Source organism: Hemiscyllium ocellatum, chromosome 23 (genome assembly GCF_020745735.1).
Source record: "Hemiscyllium ocellatum isolate sHemOce1 chromosome 23, sHemOce1.pat.X.cur, whole genome shotgun sequence".
NCBI classification, from domain to species: domain Eukaryota; kingdom Metazoa; phylum Chordata; class Chondrichthyes; order Orectolobiformes; family Hemiscylliidae; genus Hemiscyllium; species Hemiscyllium ocellatum.
In genome coordinates, this window is record NC_083423.1 from 12483782 (window position 1) to 12502968 (window position 19187).

Here is a 19187-nt window from a genome sequence, read left to right on the forward strand (position 1 = left end):
ATTCACCACAGGGCAGAGCACATTTTAAAAAAAAACCCTCCAGTGTGCCTAATCTAGGTAACGTTACTGCCAAATGTACTGAATAAACAGGCACTCCCAGTAAACAGGAGAGCAAACTGGAAGAAGAGTGCTGGAAAGTCTACGCATCCCATTATATCAAGTCAGGACTGGACAGGTTTCTTCAGTGGGAAAATGATGGATTAGGTTCACTCCCCTTTAGCAAAACTTGAGAGATTAGAGGTGCAGAATTCTATAAAAGAAAAGTCTGATAATTGTGCTCAGGAATCCCTGTACGTTTCTTTTCCTCCAGTTAGTAATGCTTTTACCCCATCTGCCCTTTTCCTTTCCCCTTTTAGGCCCTGGGATCCAACGATCCAAGAGACCATGAAGGAAGTGAAGCTTATTCTTCACATGTGGATCGGATTGTTTTATACCAAGTCTAGTGAGATGCTGCAGACCTCGATCAGGCAGGTACAGGAACGCTATGGGACTCTGGAACCTGCTGCAGGAGATCTACACACAGAACTGACTGCTATGGGACAGCCTGCTTTCAGTGAAAGTGGTTCTGAATCAGCCACTTCAGAAACGCAGCAGACGGCAGAAGTAATCATCTCGTCCGTGATTAAGAGGATTGAGAAGAAATCAAATCTTGTCACTTCTTGTGATGGTGAAACACTCCCTTGTGTCACTTTGCAACCAGATGAAGAACATCCTCTGGATGATGAAGGTGCAAGCAGTAATGATAACATACAAGGTCCAGAAGCATTAGGTTGCAGTGGTGGTCTGCAAGACTCAGCACACATCTCTTCTGGACAGGTCAGTACTCCTACTACTGCTGATGCTGCTTTCTAGACATGACTTGGAAGCTATTGTTTGTAATAAGGGACAGTATTTTGTGTAATTCCATTTTCTCCGTTCAGGCAGAGGCCACTCAGCCCATCTTGTCTGCACTGGCTCTCCAAATGAGCAAATAGTTTCAGGACCAGTCTCTTGTGTTCTTCCCATAACTGTCCTGGTGCATGGAAACTCTACAGAGCTCCTAGCTTATGATTCTCTCCAGAGTAGATCATATTTCAAATTAACTGGTACCAACTTATTTCATCAAATAGAACGCAGATCCCCTAAGAAAGGAAGGGTCAGCTGTTTGTTTCGATTCAGCAGCCAATTCCTTTAGTCTTTTCCCGAGAAATATTTCAAGACATTAATGATTGTTATAGTACACTCCTTTTCCATCGTATTTTCAATGTGCAACTCCCCTGAAGAGAATTCTAATCCTTGTTAACCATGTAGGTTTGAAGGAGTGCCTTAAAGACTGAAAGGGAGGCAGAGAGTTTAGGGAGGGCCCTTTCAGAGCTGGCCCTGTTGATAAAGGCACAGTCAGTGTTGGTCTAATTAAAAATCAGGAGTCCTCAAGGGGCCCAAATGGGCTGTGTGTAGAGTGCCAGAGGCCTGGCCAAGATTCCAGACCCTGTCTCTCTTTCGGTTTCCCAGACCATACAATGTATATCTACAGCTGTAGGTAGTGGGAAAAACTCATAAAACTGCAAGTGGTTATAAACTAAAGGATCCCTACAGTGTGGAAGCAGGCCCTTCAGCCATCAAGTCCACACCAACCCTTTTGAGGGCATCCCACCCAGAACCACACCCATACCCTATACCTGATACCCTGCACTTCTCATGGCTAATCCACCTAGCCTGCACATCCCTGGATGCTATGGGCAATTTAGCGTGGCCAGTCCACTTAACCCGCACATCTTTGCACTGTGGGAGGAAACCGGAGCACGGAGAGGAAATGCATGCAAATAGGGAGAGAATGTGCAAACTCCACACAGACAGGCACGCAAGGGTGGAATCAAACTGGGTCCTTGGTGTTGTGAGGCAACAGTGCTAATCACTGAGCCACTGTTCTGTCCCTATATCAGCTTCCTTTATTTGCTCATGGTATGTTCATCAGTATTTATTGCTCCACTAATTGTCCAGAGGATAATTAAGAGTCAACCACATTGCTGTGGGTCTGGAGCCACATTTGACCAGACCAGGTAAGGATGGCAGATTTCCTTCCCTATAGGACATTAGTGAACCATGTTGATTGTCACAACAATGGTCAGTACAGTTGATGTTAGGCTAGATTTTTATTCCAGATTTTTTTGTTGAATCCTAATTTCTTCATCTGCCATGGTGGAGTCAAACCCATGTTTTCAGATTATTAACCTGCGTTTCTGGGTTACTATCCAGTGACATTACTATTATATCACCAGTTCCCTGCGATTGAGATGGAACTTCTGAAATGGTATAGAATGTGGAAGAAAACAGCAGATTTCATATCTTTAAAAATACTAATGTCTAGACACTGGACTGTTGGCTAGAAAGGTAGACGTGTTAGGTCTTTTAGCATTAAGATAAATGAAAATAGATAGCTATGAGGGAGGAGAAATGGATCAGCGTGATGTAATTGTACATAAATGTATTTTCAAATTGATGTTTAATAGCAGTAATGTATTTGAGTTTAGTGACTTTTAATGATGCGAGGAACTATTATGTGGAATTGCTATAATTCCTGTAGATCAGTTGGATGTAAATAGCTTTAATTTGTACTTTATTTTGTGAATAGGAGTGTGAACAGGAACCCACTAATAACCTACATGCTGCTGGACTGGAACAGGAAAACCAGGAGCCCAATTTGTCTCTAAAGTTGACTTCATTAACAGGTTTAGTATTGTTAATATTCTGAAAATTGCTGCAATTTGCACAGGATTGTGTTGTTAATACAATGCCAGTATTGTTTAATGTTTTAAAAGTATTTGTGTCATCATTGCTCATTTCATTAACATGTCATGAACATTGACGTTCATGTTGAAGAAATTGATCCAATTTGTTTTCTTAATGTCCATAGTGTAGTGATTAGAATGAGGTTAACCAGGTGGACCACATAGAATATGAGTTCCCTGACTGGGGCTGGTAACCAGGTCCAGTCAAGGAATCCTGGCTGACAGATATAAACAGGAGTGTCAAGGATTCTGCTCACTCTAGGAGCTAGCTCTGAGCTAGCTGGGTCAGTGTCACGTACTATGCTCGGGTAAATAAAGGGTGACTCGGTGGTGATGGGATACTGGGGGCCGTGGAGTTATTTCATGAAGTACTGATATTGAATCCACTCCTTGGTATTGGCATAAAGAGTAGATTCTGGAATAGATTATCTGAATGAATAATTCTGGTGTGGAATAGTGTGCATGGGCAGTCTGTCATTATTAAATATTAACATTCCTGCATGAAAATTATCAGCCCCTCATTCATGGCAAGAACATTTAAGCTCAGATTTGCATTTAAAACAACAAAAAAATGCCATGCTAACCTGCCTACATCTTTCTCCAAATGGCTTCAGTTTTCTGAGTTACTTTTTAAAAGTATTGCCAAAACCCAGGTTTTCTTAGAGCCAGTCCAGGTTTTGTATGGATTGGGCAGTAGTTTCTAATTGGATGGGGAAAGGAAAAGCAAGAGTGGTAGTCATATTAGATCAGGGCTGTCAATCCTTTGTTCTTGTGAGTTACAAAGAGCCTATGGATTACACAGAAAGGTGTTCTTCCTGTGAAGTCATAGAGTCATTTAGTTTCTATACAGGCTCTTCTGCCCACCATATTTGCTGACAAACAGATGCCAAGTTACAATAATCCTGTTTGCCTTCACTTGACTCTTGCCCTGCCATGCCCTAGCATTTTAAGTGAATTTCCATTTGCCGCTCATTCTGGTACTTCAATATTGGGTTTATCAATGATTGAGAAATTAGATTAAATGAGAACATGGCAGATTTTATGTTGTGTTATTTTGATCCCAAATCAATTGGTGAAGTGTAAAGTAAGACACTAACACTTCTCAACAGTAGATTTATTCACAGAATGGAACATTTACCTGTCTGCTTCCTACCAACTAACAGAGTGTCCCAGCAGCCTCTCTTAATAAGTGTTCTAAGTACTCGCACAAACAATGCCCTTGATCTAAGTTATTTAAGAATATAGTTAATATCCTATTGCTAATTTGTTGCAATAGGACCAGAAGGTTACATGTTCTAGATCCCCTAGATCTAGAAAACAACCTGTAAGTTTATACCCTGTCAAACTTCTTTGGAACCTCATAAACTTATTCTTTTCCAACTAACCTCACTAGCAGCTCACCTTGTGAGAAGGTGATCTCCCCCACCACCGCACCAATTCCACCACCTGCTCCACCCTGCTTCCTCCCCACTCACTCCCACCTTTTAAATGTTGCTATTGTACCCGCCTCTATGATTTCCTTTGACAGCGCATTCCACACATCACTCTTTGTGTGTAAAAGACTCCGAAGTTTACCTTAAATTTCCCCCTTTTACCTTTAATCTATTTGCCCTAGTAATTGACATTTCTACCCTGGGAAAAAATATATTGATTCTATCCATACCTCATATAATTTTGTAAACTTCCATCAGGTCGCCCCCTCAGCCTCCAACTTTCAAGTGAAAACAAACCAAATTTGTCCAATCTTTCCTCATGACTGAAAGCCTGTCAACCAGATAAACCTTCTCTGCATCCTCTACAAAGCCTCCACATCCTTTGGTAGTGTGGTGACCAGGACTACAGAATATTCCAAATGTGGCCTAACTAAAGTTCTATACAACTGCAACATGACTTGTTGAGTTTTATATTCAATGCCATTGAAGGCAAGCATGTCATATGCCTTGCTGACCACATTTATCCACTTATATTGCCACTTTCAGGGAACTGTTGACCTGTACGCCTAGATACCTCTGTATTTTAATGTTTCTAGGGATTCTGTCATTTAAAATTCAATTTAAATAAAGTGAAATTTAAATTCAGTTTTTTTTAAAATTTGGGATAAAATAATCTAATGACACCCATGTAACTATTGTTGATTGATGTAAAAAAATCCCTTTTAGTTCGCTAATATCCTTCAAGAAATTTGCTGTCCTTAGCTGATTTGGCTTCCCTGTGTTTCTAGACCCACAGCAGTATAGTTAGGGATGGACAATAATTACTGACCTTGCCAAGAATATCCTGTGAACGATCAATCATATTATAATTGCTCCATGGGGTATCTTCTGCATGAGGTTATTAATCCTATCTAATTGCACAGTATCAAGTCCAGAAGAGCCTGCATTCTGGTTAGCTCTAGAATGAGCTGTTCTAAGAAAATCTTCCAAAAATAGTCTAATAATTCCTCATCAAGACTACCTTTATTTTTTTCAGGTATACATGTCAAATAAAATCCCCCATGGTTGATACTATTTTGTCCTCTATGATTTGCTTCACCATTTGGTTCCTGTTTAGAGCCTGTATACCACTTCATTTCCTTTCTTTACCCAAATCACTTCTACATCTCGGTTTCCTGAATTTAGATCATCTCTCTCTGTTGTGCTCATACCGTCAATAATTAGCAGTGCTCCACCTGACTCATAGCCTGCAGATTTGATTCCCATGCCCTTGACCTACCTTTAGAGGGCACCCGACAGCAGTTGATCTGCCTCTTCCTTAATTTAGTGCATTGTATTTTTTTTGATGACACTCATCTCCTTTTCCCTAAAGGAAGAACTGTAGTCTGCCAGTATTCAAATAATGGTGCTTCCTGTGGACCTTTTTGACGTAAATCTTCATTTGTCGATGACGTAATTTTAAAATATTGTTATTTTGTCTGGATACAAGTTGGAATGGGTTCCAGCCCTACCTTTCACCAACTGACACTCGTGAGGCATCTCGAGTGCAAAAATGACTTTTTGCTCATGGGTTATGTCTTTCACCATCTGAAGTATCGTAACTTTAAGTCAACTTTTGAAGTAATTCTTTAGATGGGGCCATTGTTAATATGTTGGGTAAGGATTGGTTGGGCATTGATGTGTAACAGTGCTATGACATATGTTCAACAGATGACAGGAACATGACTGACTTAGTACAATACAAGGATGTCCAGGATGCAGTTGATGGATCTTTGACAGAAAGAAACCTGGTGGACTCAAATCAAGCAGACAACAGAGAGAATGCTTCTGTTACAAAACAAACTGATAATACTCAGCAACATGGACTGGATGATTCTGAAGGTAACCCTTATGACTACACCAATATTTAATATAGGTCACAGTATGTTAGTCAAACATTAAAGCTTTAAAATAGCCTTCTAAACGTAGGAGTCAACTTTTAAGCTTGTATAAAATCTGATGGGTTTAGGTGGTTGAAATGTATCTTAAAACCTTGCACATCTTCTTGCAATACATGTAGATGACCTGCTGGATACCATGCACTGACTTTTAAGGCAAATATAGCCCTAAACCTGCCATTCACTTCCCCAATACCAACATTTTTGCAAATACTTTTTCCCTTCAATTCCTTAGACTCTTGGATCTCTAATACTGGTACAATTCTTGTGTCCTCTTCAGTGGAGACAGAGGCAAAATAACCATTTAGCTCCCTTTCCAATTCTCTACTTGCAATTATAAATGCTCATGACTCTACCTGAAATGGGTCCACTTTTATATTAGCCAAATGTTTCCTTTTTGCATTCCTATAGAAGCTTTTATAGTGCATTTTTATGTTTTTTATGGTGTTTACATCACTCGGACCTGCTGAGTTTCTCCAGCAATTTCTGTTGTTATTAATTTCATGTCAGTGATGCTGTATCTAAAATCGCTTGTTCACTAATTGGTTTCTCAACATAGTACACTAGAAAACCATTCTTAAAGAATTCCAGAAACTCATCCCCTCTGCATTTAATCCTAATTAGTTTATCCAATCTGAAGTGCAGGTTGCAGTCACCCATGGTTACAGATATATCCTTGCAACATGCTCCTCTACTTTCCTGATTAACACCATGCCTCACGCTACCACAACTGTTTGGTGGCCTATAAATAATTCGCACCAATGTTTGCTGCCTCGTGCTTTTTCTTAGCCACCCAAACGCATTTTGTTTATTTTGATCTCCAATCCTCCCATACCAGTTTACTGATCTCCATCGCCAGGCCAACACCACCTCCTTTTCCTTTTGTATTCTCCTTCCCAAATATCTTATTTCTTGTAAAATGTAGTTCCCAGTCTAATCATCCTGCAACTATGTTTCAATAAAGACACTGACTCAGTTTTCCTCTAAGTATGCATTTAGATCATCTTGTGATGAAATGCTGTGCGCGTTCAGGTAGCTGCAAATGTGTTGCTGGTCAAAGCACAGCAGGCCAGGCAGCATCTCAGGAATAGAGAATTCGACGTTTCGAGCATAAGCCCTTCATCAGGAATAGGTAGAGAATGTTTCTTATGTTTTAAAAGCAAAATACTGCATATACTGGCAATCTAAACCAAACAGAGTGCTGGAGACCCTGCTGAATTCCTTCAGAATTCTCAGACCTTGTCCTCGCCTTTTGACTTTTTGACATTGTTCCATGTTATAAGCTTATTTGGTGTTCTTCATTTTGTCTGTCTTTGAGTTTCACTTGCTAGTTTTCTTCTTCCTTCTCTTCCTCCAATTTGAGCTACACCTGAGATTCCCATCCCCCTTACAATACCTTAGAAATCTAACGTACTCCACCCTGAATCATTCTGCTAGCCACACATTCAATCACTCAATCCTTCCGTTCTTCTCCTTACTATCACGTGGCATTTGTGAGTAATCCTGAGATCAGACCTCTTCACTTGCTGGTCTTAATTTGCTTTCTAACCCCCAAAAATCTGCAGGTTAAAATTGTCCCAAGTATAGGACCAGACGTGCATTTTGGCATTGAGAAAATTGGGTTGCCTTACATAAGTTATACGTTATATTCTGCTAAAGTTTCTTGATTGCCAGGACAGCATGCAATGAAATTTTGTACGCACCCCATTTGGTTTCACACCTTTGATTCCTTAAAGACCAAACAAGACTTATGATTTTTTTTTGTCTAAGTATTTATTTATTCATACATGCAGAGAAAGTATTCTCATCAAAGATAGTGTATAACTCTCCAATTTGCCGCAAAATAATGGTTTTATGCTCCGTTTACAGATATTGGATATCAATGAAAAGGTTATGCATTTACACACACTCTACCTAACAGCATCCCTTCTGCTCTACATTCCAAGTTAATACACATAACCATATTATCCAATCATATTCGAATTTATACATATGATTATAATATCCAATCAAACAAATAAATGTTCACATGAGCATATTATCCAATCAAACTGTCATGTTCACATCTGTTGACGACAAGCTCGTTCTTTGTGATGATCAAAACCCTTTACTGCCCTTTTACCCTTTTTTGTGTCAACCTTGAATGTAAGTTTAACTTGCATCCTAAAATGCAAACCCTTTGAAAGTTATTCAAGCAAAAGCATTTGTTGAACATGAATATGCAGAAAGCTGATTTTCCTTCATTAATCAGGGTGAGTTTGTTGATCCTATGCCACCAACAAGCTGTTGTATTTGAAGGAAACATGGGTCAGCAAATTGCTAGGACAGAGCATTGAATTTACCCTGGAGTCTTCACACACAGTAGTGTTGTGTCAAATGTACAAAGGACTGTCCTGTTCACCAAACCAATTGCCACCAAATTAAACCGAGCAATAGCTTCTTTTCCTGCCCAAGTTGTTGCCTGTAAAGTCTCCTTTGAGCTCCCCCTTCTTCCTCATCCACACACTGCAGAAAATAAGTAGTTTCTTTTGGGATACATTTCAATGGTGTTCCTTCAGTGTTCAGAAATGCAAATTATAGTGCAGTTCTGCAATTGTTTAATTGTACATAACTTGACCTTTGTAATTCTAATCTTGGACATTATATGTTTGTTTTTTATTCATTCATGGGATGTTAGAACAAAGAACAATACAGCACAGGAACAGGCCCCTTGACCCACCAAGACTGTACAGACACATGATGTCTTTCTAAACTAAAAACATTGTCTGTAGCCCTATGTTCCCTGTCTATTCATCTATCTGTCAAGGTGCTTCCTAAGTGTTGCTGTTATATTTGCTTCTACAACCTCTTCTAGTCAGGCATTCCAGGCACTTATTACCCTGTGTGTAAAAAAAAACTTTCCTCTCACATCTTGATTTGATTTATTACTGTCACATGTACCGAAATACAGTGAAAGTATTGTTTTGCATGCTACCCAGACAAATCATACCTTACATTAGTACATTAGGGTATTATTACAGAATATAGAATATAGTGTTACAGCAACAGAGAAAGTCCATAAAAAGATCAACTCTAATATAGAAGGTCCATTCATAAGTGTGCAGGAAGCAGCAGGGAAGAAGCTGCTCTTGAATCTGTTGGTACATTTTTTCAAACTTTTGCCCAATGGAAGAGAGTATAACCGGGGTGGGAGGGTCTTTGATTGGTTGGCTGCTTTCTCGAGGGAGTGGGAAGTATAAACTGACTCAGTGGAAGGCAGGCTGGTTTGTGTGATCTCCTTTAAACTTATCTCCTTTTACCTTAAAATCTGTGTCCCCTAGTAATTTACATTTCTAACCTGGAAAAAAGACTCCATTGTATCCATACCTCTCATGATTTTGTAAACTTCAGTCAAGACATCCCGCATCCTTTGACAAACCGAATTTGCCTAATTTCTCCTCATAGGTAATTACCTCCAAACCAGGCAACATTCCGATAAATGTTTTTGTACTCTCTGCAAAACCTCCACATCCTCTGTTAGTATAGCGACTGGAATTATAGAATATCGACATTCCAAATGTGGCCAAACTAAAGTTCTATGTAGATTACCAATTTTTATATTCTGTGCCCCAACCAATGAAGCCAGGCATGCCATATGCCTTATCCACTTGTGACACAACTGTTGACGTAATTGACACAGCCAGCATTTATTGTTCATCCCTATTTCCCTTGACTTTGATTTGCAAGGACATTTCAGAATGCAGTTTAGAGTCCGCTGTAGTTCTTGTCAGCTTGATGAGGATGGAGTGAACTCGATGAGATTTTATAACTGCCTGGCAGGTGAATGGTCAGCACAACTGATTCACGCATTTGCGTTCATTCCACATTTATTTGCTATCTCTGTGTAGGTTTCCAACTTACTGTAGTGGGGTTTGAACTCTTGTATCAAATGTTCAAGTCTCTGGATTACCAGTCTAGTCGTACGACCAGCCTTGCTGTTTAGGTTTAGTGGATCTTTCTAATGACCAAGGCATGATTATGGTAAAATGTTCAGTCATAGTGAAGAATCAGATTAAATAATATGTTAGCTACAATGATGTCATTGGTAAATAAAGTGAATTTGTTTCTAGTCTCTCTCAGCCAATAGCATAAATAACAAAAGGGTCATTTCAAAACAATTTAATGAAATCTGTATGTTTTCCTGTTAAGCAATGGAGAGTGAGAGTCCTTTGCCACAACCTTCAACATGTACAGTTTCTGTTGTGGAGAAGCCAAGAAGTGTGGATAGTGTCGATAATCCTGAGCTGGAAACTACAGAAGTGGAAATCATTCGGCAGTCTTCGGTTATTAAAGAGATGCTTGATATCCAGCTGCCGGCAAAGGAACCAGCTCAGAGGACAGAGAGCTTGAACTTGAGGAATGCAAGTGCTTCACCGAATTGTGAACAAGTGGACAATCACAGTGAAAATAGACTTCAGACTGAACAGCTGGATAACCTTGCTAGTTCAGAGGATGTTGAAAATACAACAAGCACAGAAGACGTGGAAGCTATCAAAGACACAGTTGCAAATGAAAGAAGCATGCCACAGGATACATTTAATGGAGTGGATCATATTGATACTGCTTTACAAAGCTCTCCTTTGACAAGTGATGTACCAAGTCACACTCGCACTCGAAACTCTTCAGAATCTTGTAATGTCATCATACCCAACAATGACCAGACTGTAGATACCAGTCATCCAATGTACAACACATCTGAGCCATCGGTGAAAGAAAGTACTTGCTCTTATGTTGAAAGTTGTGCCAGTGATCATTTATTCCGAGATGTTACAGAGACACAGAGGAAGAGAGGTATTAGAAGGTTGGTGAGTGATGGGGAGATTACAAGTGATTCTGATCCTGAATGTCTAGGCAGTGTGAAATCTCGATCCCCTAGTGATGAATTGAGAAGGCAATTAAAACCTCAAGTTACCTTTAATCAAAACTGTGCATGCAACCTGAAAGCTCAGCAAAAGCAGGAGTTAGTTTGGTCCAAGGACTTTATTGCGCCTTCTGAAAGGTATGATGGCCCTACAGAATCTGCTTTTACTCTCAAAGACTTTTCAGAAGGTTCAGATATTAAAATACCATCGGTCACTAGAGAATTTTCTGGAAGCAAAAATGTGTCCAGGATAACTTGCAATGCCAGCAGCCAGAAGATCAAAAGGAAAAGGAATGCACACAGAGAGACATCTGATGATGGAGATTCAGAAGATGGGGATTTCAGAGTGAATTGGAACAGCCAAAGTGGGCTGCTGCGCATGCAAAATGTTGATGTGAATCATTCACCAGAACTTTTAGAGGAGGAGATGAGTGACAGTGATGCCCCTGTGCCTCTGACTGTTAAAATCCCAGATCTTTTTGGAAGACCGAAAGTCTACCGAAACTTTACTGTCACTGCAGAGACCCGGTGGAAATCTAACCAGCCAACACGACGCAGATGGATTACCAGGACCTGCTGTAATTGGCAAAGGGAGCGTACTGCTACCCACCCTTCGGGAAAGTGTGACTGGAATGCAAATCACTATAGAAACACCAGTTCAATTGAGAAAATTCTCAACTTGGAGTATATCAATTTTTCTCGGGATCTCAAAAGTGTGGTGAACAGAGCAACCGCTGGGCCATTCACAAGCCACTTTTCATCTTCCAGGGATGGAAATAGAACAGCCCTGAGGAAGAGAAGTATCCAAATGGTTTCCAGTGGGAGACTAACTGGGAGGAGGAACCCACTGACTGTGACAATATCATGCCGAAAGGTTGACCAATGCAATGGGAGGCAGTTGCCCAATAAAACATGGACACCTTGTTGGACAAATGGAGGGGATGAGACTTTGCAACGAGAAACTGATGCATTTACCAGACCGAAGTGTTACACGAGTTTCATGAACAGTCACAAGAGGCCATGCAGTCAACCTCATGTTGTGATTCGCGATTCAGTGGAGCGTGCAGATAGGATGCCAAGAAAATCATGTTGCACCAGGGAGAAAGGATCACCTTTGGCTGATGAGCTGCTAAATGCAAAACGGAAGGAATACAAAGAGCTTCAGGGTGATGGGAGGAAAAGAACTGATCCATTTTTGTGTCTAATAACTGAGTTATGCAGTGACTTGCACCAGAACTTAAGTGAAGTTGTAAAAGAATCCTGGAAAGGCACTTTCAAGTTTTATGTCTTTGAAACAAATTCTGATCCATTTTTTAAGGAAATTAAGGTAATTGTACTATTCACGATTTTATATGTAGAAATCTCTCCCATCGTGAACCATTTTTTGTTCTGTTACTTAGATCTGTGATGATAAAGTGTTAATGTAGACTTACTGTGCTGTAATTACATCTTCCTGCCACTGGGAACACTATAATGCCACCAGTTGTGGCGGAATGAATAATGAATGGCCAGTTTCTGTTGTAGATGTAGGAGTTTGTCACAAGAAATCTAAGAATAATGTGGCTTTAAACTGAGATCTGAATTATGTCCAATTAATCTCTGCACTCTAACCTGCTTCAGCTTAGGATTCTCTTCCAGTCTGGATATACAACAGAAAATTGACTTTGGTATTTAAAAAGGATGCTTCTGTCCTGTGTACGTTTCCTGTCTAAGTAGTATGAACAAAGATTTTGGGTTTATGTAATGTCTTTCATAAGCTCCAGATGTTCTACAGCAATTTAGAACAATAACTTACTTTTGTTGTGTAGCCTCTGATGTTTTGGGCACACAGCAAGCTTCCACAAATTGAGTGGGGTCAGATATGTGGGGAGGGGCAGGGGTGGCAAATGTTGATTAAGAGCTAATAGGAAATCCTCACTGTGCTTCTGAAAAATCCCCTAGATCATGGATTATGTACAGGTCTCAGTTCAATGTACATTTCTCCAGTATTACCGCATTCTTTTATTTTTCTCACTGCATTATAGGGTGAACTCCTGTGAGGGGTCTGAAATTATGAATGCTATGTTCCACCTCTTGACATGATATCATTACAATCAATGGGTCACTTCACCCAGTTCCCGCAGTTTCACCAACAGTATCAGCCTAAACTGAGTTACGTGCAGCATTTAAATAGCACCACCATTGATGGAGGGGGATGTATCTAAACGTAAAACCTTGCATTAGTCATTCCCATCCTGTTCTATAGATGGGCACAAACCACTCAATACTTTGGGTTCCCTGATTTGCTTACGTTTGCTATTCGATAAGAAAGGTAGCTTTGTAGCTATGTATGTGAAAAACAAAGGCAAAGACAATTTGAGCTCAATGCTGACTGTGCAAGTCAGGAATGATTTGAGGCCTGATGTCCCCCACACAGTGGGATGTTAGGAATAGAGGATAGAATGCATTACCTGGAAATGTGATGAAGGCAGGTTCAATTGTGGTATTTTTGGACAGTTATAGTGTGGAGAGAGCTGAGGAAAATGCAAGCAATAGGCACTAGATCTGCAATAGGTAATAGAGTCAGTACTGACGCAATGAGCTGACTGGCCTCTGGCCTCATCTGTGCCATAATAATTCTGACGTGTGGTGTCAGTATGGTGTTGTGAATAATTATTGACCAATGTCCTTTACTCACCCATCACCATCCCTGGCTGTGTCCTTTTTATACTGTTGTGACCACCCCCAATATTTTTGGTGGCACAAGTCGGGATACAATGTTCTGTCTGTATGTAACCCATTTCTATTATATGTCTCTTCAATGGGAGCTGGATTCCATCTGCACAGCCTGGTCCAGTTATCCTTCAGTCCCATTATCTTTTGTTTTAAATTCATGGATATGAGCTACTCTGGGTAGGCCAATGTTTATTGCCATCCCTGCCCCAACTACCCTTGTCAAGGTGCTGGTCAGCCTCCTTCTTGACTTACTGCAATCTCACACGATGTAGTTATGAAGCAAGTTCCAGAATTTTGATTCTGCTGTAGTGATGATATCTGAAGATGATGACCCTCTGTCTTGACTCAGTGTGTAAGGGTGAATCGATTAATACATAAATTATCATTGATTTTGTAATATAAGGAAGACCAATTCTTAAAGCAGCACCATGTGCATAGAACATTCATTTTGTCTAAATCCTGCTGATTTAGAAAGATGTTTCTAGGTGTTCATAATGCATTATTCTATTTTATTTTAGTTCTATATGTATAAAATAGCCATAGTCCCAGAGGACCTAGAGGCTACTGTCACCTTAGAGAAGGACAGCACCAAAGGTAATTTAACCAAAGGGTCCCCACACATCAGGGAGTGATGAAGTTGAGAACGTGGCACTTTCACGGTGGGGGAAATGAACCCATACTGTTGGCATCATTCTGCATTGCAAGCGAGCCATCCAGCCACCTGAGCTATCCAACCCCAACTTATATGGGCCTATAAATAATTTGAATGGCTGTGAGTCTGAAAGCCAAAGCTGATTTAATGCATCATAGCTTGGCTCGCGTGGTAAACAATTTAAAATAATGAGGCATGCTTTGGACAACTTACAAATCATTCCAGTTAAGCAACTTCAAATTAATAGGATTCCTTAGTTTGTAGACTGTATTGAAATTACTCCAATCAATACACTAAGATCATGTTAGGTGAGACAGCATCCATGTTAATTGTTCAGGGCTTTAAAAGAACAGGCTTGACGAGCTGAATGGCCTGTTGTCACACATGCTTTCTGCTTTTCCTATCTACTATTGGACGGCATTACCTTTCTGTTGTTTTGCTTATCTGCCAGCAAAAGCAGTCAGAAATATTTGCTTGTCATTTACAAGAGCTAAATATCAAGGTCATTAAACTTTACCTATCCTCAATTGAGTCTTTCCTTTCAACAATTGCCCATCAAGTTCAAATGAGCTGCCCTTGAATTATTTTAACTGTTAATAACCCTCCTGATGTTTCAGGAATGTCTAAAGAATGAAGGACATGTGGAGATTGGACTGCTGGATCTCTCAGTGCTACAGCCACATCATTGTGGCAAAGTTCTTGTTATTATTAGAAATGAAGACATATCAGGGCACCTGCACCAGGTGAGTGGCCCAGCAATACACCTTAAACTATAGGGGTTCTTGTGGTGCAGTGGTAATGTCCCTACCTCTAAATGGGAAGGCCTGGGTTGAAACACCTGCTCTGTGGATATGTAATAACATCTCTGAACAAGTTGATTAGGAGAATATCTTAAACCAACACAACAAAGGTGGCTTTAATGAAAAGATTTTTTTCAGAAAGGATGTATACATCATCATAGAAAATGCAACTGCCTTGTTGTATCAGCTATAAGACCTACAAAGTTCCTGGGAAGATCTTGTGTCAGATTCAATTCTGAGACTGTATCACAGAACTATATGTTACAACTAGGAAGCCATTTGGCCAATATTACCTGTGCCCACTCTACTACTATTCAAATTGCTGCACCCCCCCCCCCCCCCCCCCCCCCGCGCCAACATACAGACATGCGATTGGTTTCTTTTCCAGCTCAACAGCTTGAATTCCTCAATCTTCACTGTTTGCTCTGCCAATTATCTTAAGTCTGTATCATCTTGTAACTGCACCCACTGCCAGTGGAATAGTCGATAACTATTAACACCTTTGTTAATAATTTTTCCTCAGCCCTCCCAAATCCAAAGACACTAATTGCAACTTCTCTGATTTGGTGACACATGTTAACTATCAAATTCTTAAAGAGAGCATCTTCTCATTGTAGTACCCGTTTTGACATGGTCCGATGCATATGTATTTGATTGGCACAGATTAAGTAATTCTAACATGTCACAAAATGTCACAAGGTACAATTATATTTTGTTATTATATTTGTGGAGATTTTCATTGAAATAAATAATACGCATAACATACATATGCCTTTTAAGTGTGACAGTCCATTATGCACATACTGGAATAATTCTTGTCTTGGGTCCTTTTCCTAGATTCCGCACTTAGTGGAATTGAAACAGATGCCATGTGTTCAGTTTGCTGGTGTGGATAACGCAGAAGATATAAAAGACCAAACATTCCAAGAGTTATTTAGCTCTGGAGGTTTTGTTGTTTCTGATGGGACAGTGCTGAACAATGTAACTCCAGGTAGGTTCTCAACAAGTTGATTATAATCCTTAGCTGAAAATGTGTTGCTGGAAAATCGCAGCAGGTCAAGCAGCATCCAAGGAACAAGAGATTCGATGTTTTGGGCATAAGCCCTTCTAGCAACACATTTTCAGCTCTGATCTCCAGCATCTGCAGTCCTCACTTTCTCCTTGAAGATTATAATCCTTACCACTGTATTTCTGTAGCTGCCTAAATATAAAACAAGCTTAAGTTTAGTTTTAATGATAATTGATTTTACAAAATTACAAAGCAATGTTGATTGTTGAAACTGGAAAACTTTAGATCCTGGGATCATTGAGGTGTGTCATGTTTGAATTAGGAAATTTGTTAAACCAAAATTGCATTCTGCATAGCACTATTAAATGGCTTTCACGAACTCAAATAACCATTTCAATACCTTAAAAGCTCATAGAGGAAATACCTTGAAAGGAGGGAGGAGTTTGTATTCAATCTACAAGTTAGTTTTATTTACTGACTATCTTCTGATATAGCGGAAAGAGTGCAAACTGACAAGCTTGTACACTGCGTGGTAACTGTAATCAGCTGCCAGACAGAAGGATTAATGCTCTGTTATAGGAGTCTGTGTAAGATCAGGCTGTTCGAAATAGAGTGTCATGGTTGGAGTGAGCAGCCAGTCTGGGGAGCGCTTAATCAAAATAGATGGTTAAAATTCTGTACAGATACTAAGTTTAACAACTTAATTTCAAGGGAAAGCAGCCCGATTAGTTGGAGCAGTCCTTAACTGCTACTCTCACTTATCTGTCTCCCCTCCCACATTCAAATCCAATTGAATATGGATTCTTGTTCAGAAATTCCCTTCAATATCATAGGTTTTGCAACTTAAGAAATCTAAAATCATTATATTTTAAAAATATCAGACAAGGAAGACAAAAATGGCAATGAAGAAACTGTTTAATGTAAAAAACACTTATTAAAAATAAATTATTACAAACCATTATACCATAACCTTGAAATGGACTGTGGAAAGTAAACATATGGAGGTTTAAAGCATTTTTGGCTGAAATTCCTCCCATTTTTGCTGGTTTTGACATTCGAGCAATGTGGAGTTGAACAAAATTATAGAACTGTTCTGAGAAACTGAACTGCCATAATCTAATGGGATAGTAAGGTAGGCTTGAGAGGCCGAATGGTGACTTCCTGTTTGTGTTATTACATATCCAAATAATTGGATTAATGATTTAATTAAATTATTGGAGCAGAAATTATTTACACGAAAATGTCGGAACCTATGACTTGCCAATCATTTTTGTTTGGTTCTACTTGTTTTTGTTAACTCCTTATTGTAGGTGAAAATACCAACAGCATCAGCCTATCAGCTTGAACAGTAGAGATGGCTAATTAGCCTGACAGTGCTTCAGCCCTAACAAACATAACACCAGCACTCACTGGATCCACTCTCCCAACAAAGAGTTATGCTTGCAGGTTTGGCATTGCTGTGTTGTAGCCCTGTCTCCAGGCCACACTTCCATCAATCCTGGCCCCTTATTGGGAGGGTCAGTTTATCAGCTACTTCAATATATATTTATGTAGCCCCCTTAACTTGGCAAAGTGTCCTAAGAGGTTTTGCAGGAGTCTTATGAAGCAAAATTTACAGTGAACCACATAGAAACATAGAAAAGAGATCACACAAACAAAGGAGCACTCTGTAGAATTCAGGTACAAAGAATAGATTACCCAAGTTGTGGATTCCAAAAGGAGGAATGGGCTTTGAAATTAGAACCAGAATTTTCATGAGTGAAATTAGGAAACCTTTTAAACACAAAGGGGGGTAAAAGTTTGGAACCAATTTTAACAAAGTGATGTAAGATTACTGGTTAGTTGTCTGTCTGAGATTGACACCATGGATTATCAGAACTCTAGCAAAGGGTAAAGAGAGGCAGGTATGTAGCTTTAGTTCATATTTCAACCATCATCCCTTTGAATGGTTGGACTGGTTCTGAATGGTCTACTCTTGCTATCATTCCAGCAGAATATTGGAAAGTTTGGGGCATAGGAAGTCAAGGACTGAGCCACCAGTGTTGGGGTGATGAGTAACAAGGATGTGCATGAACCTAGAATTGGAGAAACATAGAGCAGAGCTCCTGGGAGATTGTAAGCCTGGTAGAAGTCACAGAAGAGATAGCCCTGTGACTCTCCATCTTGTTGTACTCCAACTTCTCTTCATCACAGCTTCTAATGACATAAAGTGCAGCAGAATGAAAGGGTGTTAAACCCGATCATAATTTTTTCAGCAGTTTCCTTATAAAACAGAGGTTTTGATTATCAGTCAGTTCTCTTACTCCACTTTACCCTATTTTCTTTCTGCCCCCTCTTGTATGTTACAGAAACATAGGAACAGGAGTAGGCCATTCAGCGCCTCAAGGCTGTCCTGCCATTCAGTGAGACCATGGCTGATCTGTAGCTTAACTTCATATACTTGCATTTGGCCAAAGGCTCTTAATATCTTTTATTTAACAAAAGAAACCTCTCTCTGATTTTAAATTAACAACTGATTCAGCGTCTGCTGCCTTTTGTAGAAGAGAGTTCTAAACCTCTCCCACCCTTTGTGTGTCGGTGTGCTTCCGAACCGCTCTCCCTGAATGGTCTGGCCCTGAGTCTCAGACTACGCCCCAGTTAGTGAAAACGGTTTATCTCTACCCACACTGTCTTTTCCTGCAAATAGTTTGAAGGAGATGAGTGCGATACATTTCTGTCCATTATATCAGTGTGTGTAATGAATCGCAGAGCACTGGCATACTTCCTGACCTGGGGCATTGCAGTTTGCACTGGTCTCCCAGAGTTTAACATCTAACAATGTGCACTTCCTAACAGGAATCACTGAAAAGTGTTGCTGAATGGGAATGCATGCTACAGAAATACTCTTCCCCATCATCACCCTAAATTGAGAACAGGTTTCCAATAGGACTGACTTTAAGCACTTTGCAGTGTAATTTATCTGGAGTATTGTGT

General features: G+C 39.9%; 1 protein-coding gene across 4 annotated transcripts in view; it reads left to right on the forward strand.

The window, feature by feature from the left end:
* The window catches only part of LOC132826661 (protein TASOR 2-like), a 106450-nt gene that overhangs the window by 68371 nt on the left and 18892 nt on the right, over nt 1-19187 (forward strand). For all 4 annotated transcript variants that reach the window (XM_060842695.1, XM_060842696.1, XM_060842697.1 and 1 more), the window contains 6 exons: nt 357-816; nt 2612-2708; nt 5912-6082; nt 10327-12365; nt 15023-15148; nt 16043-16196. In XM_060842695.1, coding sequence (XP_060698678.1) covers nt 357-816; nt 2612-2708; nt 5912-6082; nt 10327-12365; nt 15023-15148; nt 16043-16196 — 3047 coding nt within the window. The remainder of the gene's footprint in view (nt 1-356; nt 817-2611; nt 2709-5911; nt 6083-10326; nt 12366-15022; nt 15149-16042; nt 16197-19187) is intronic.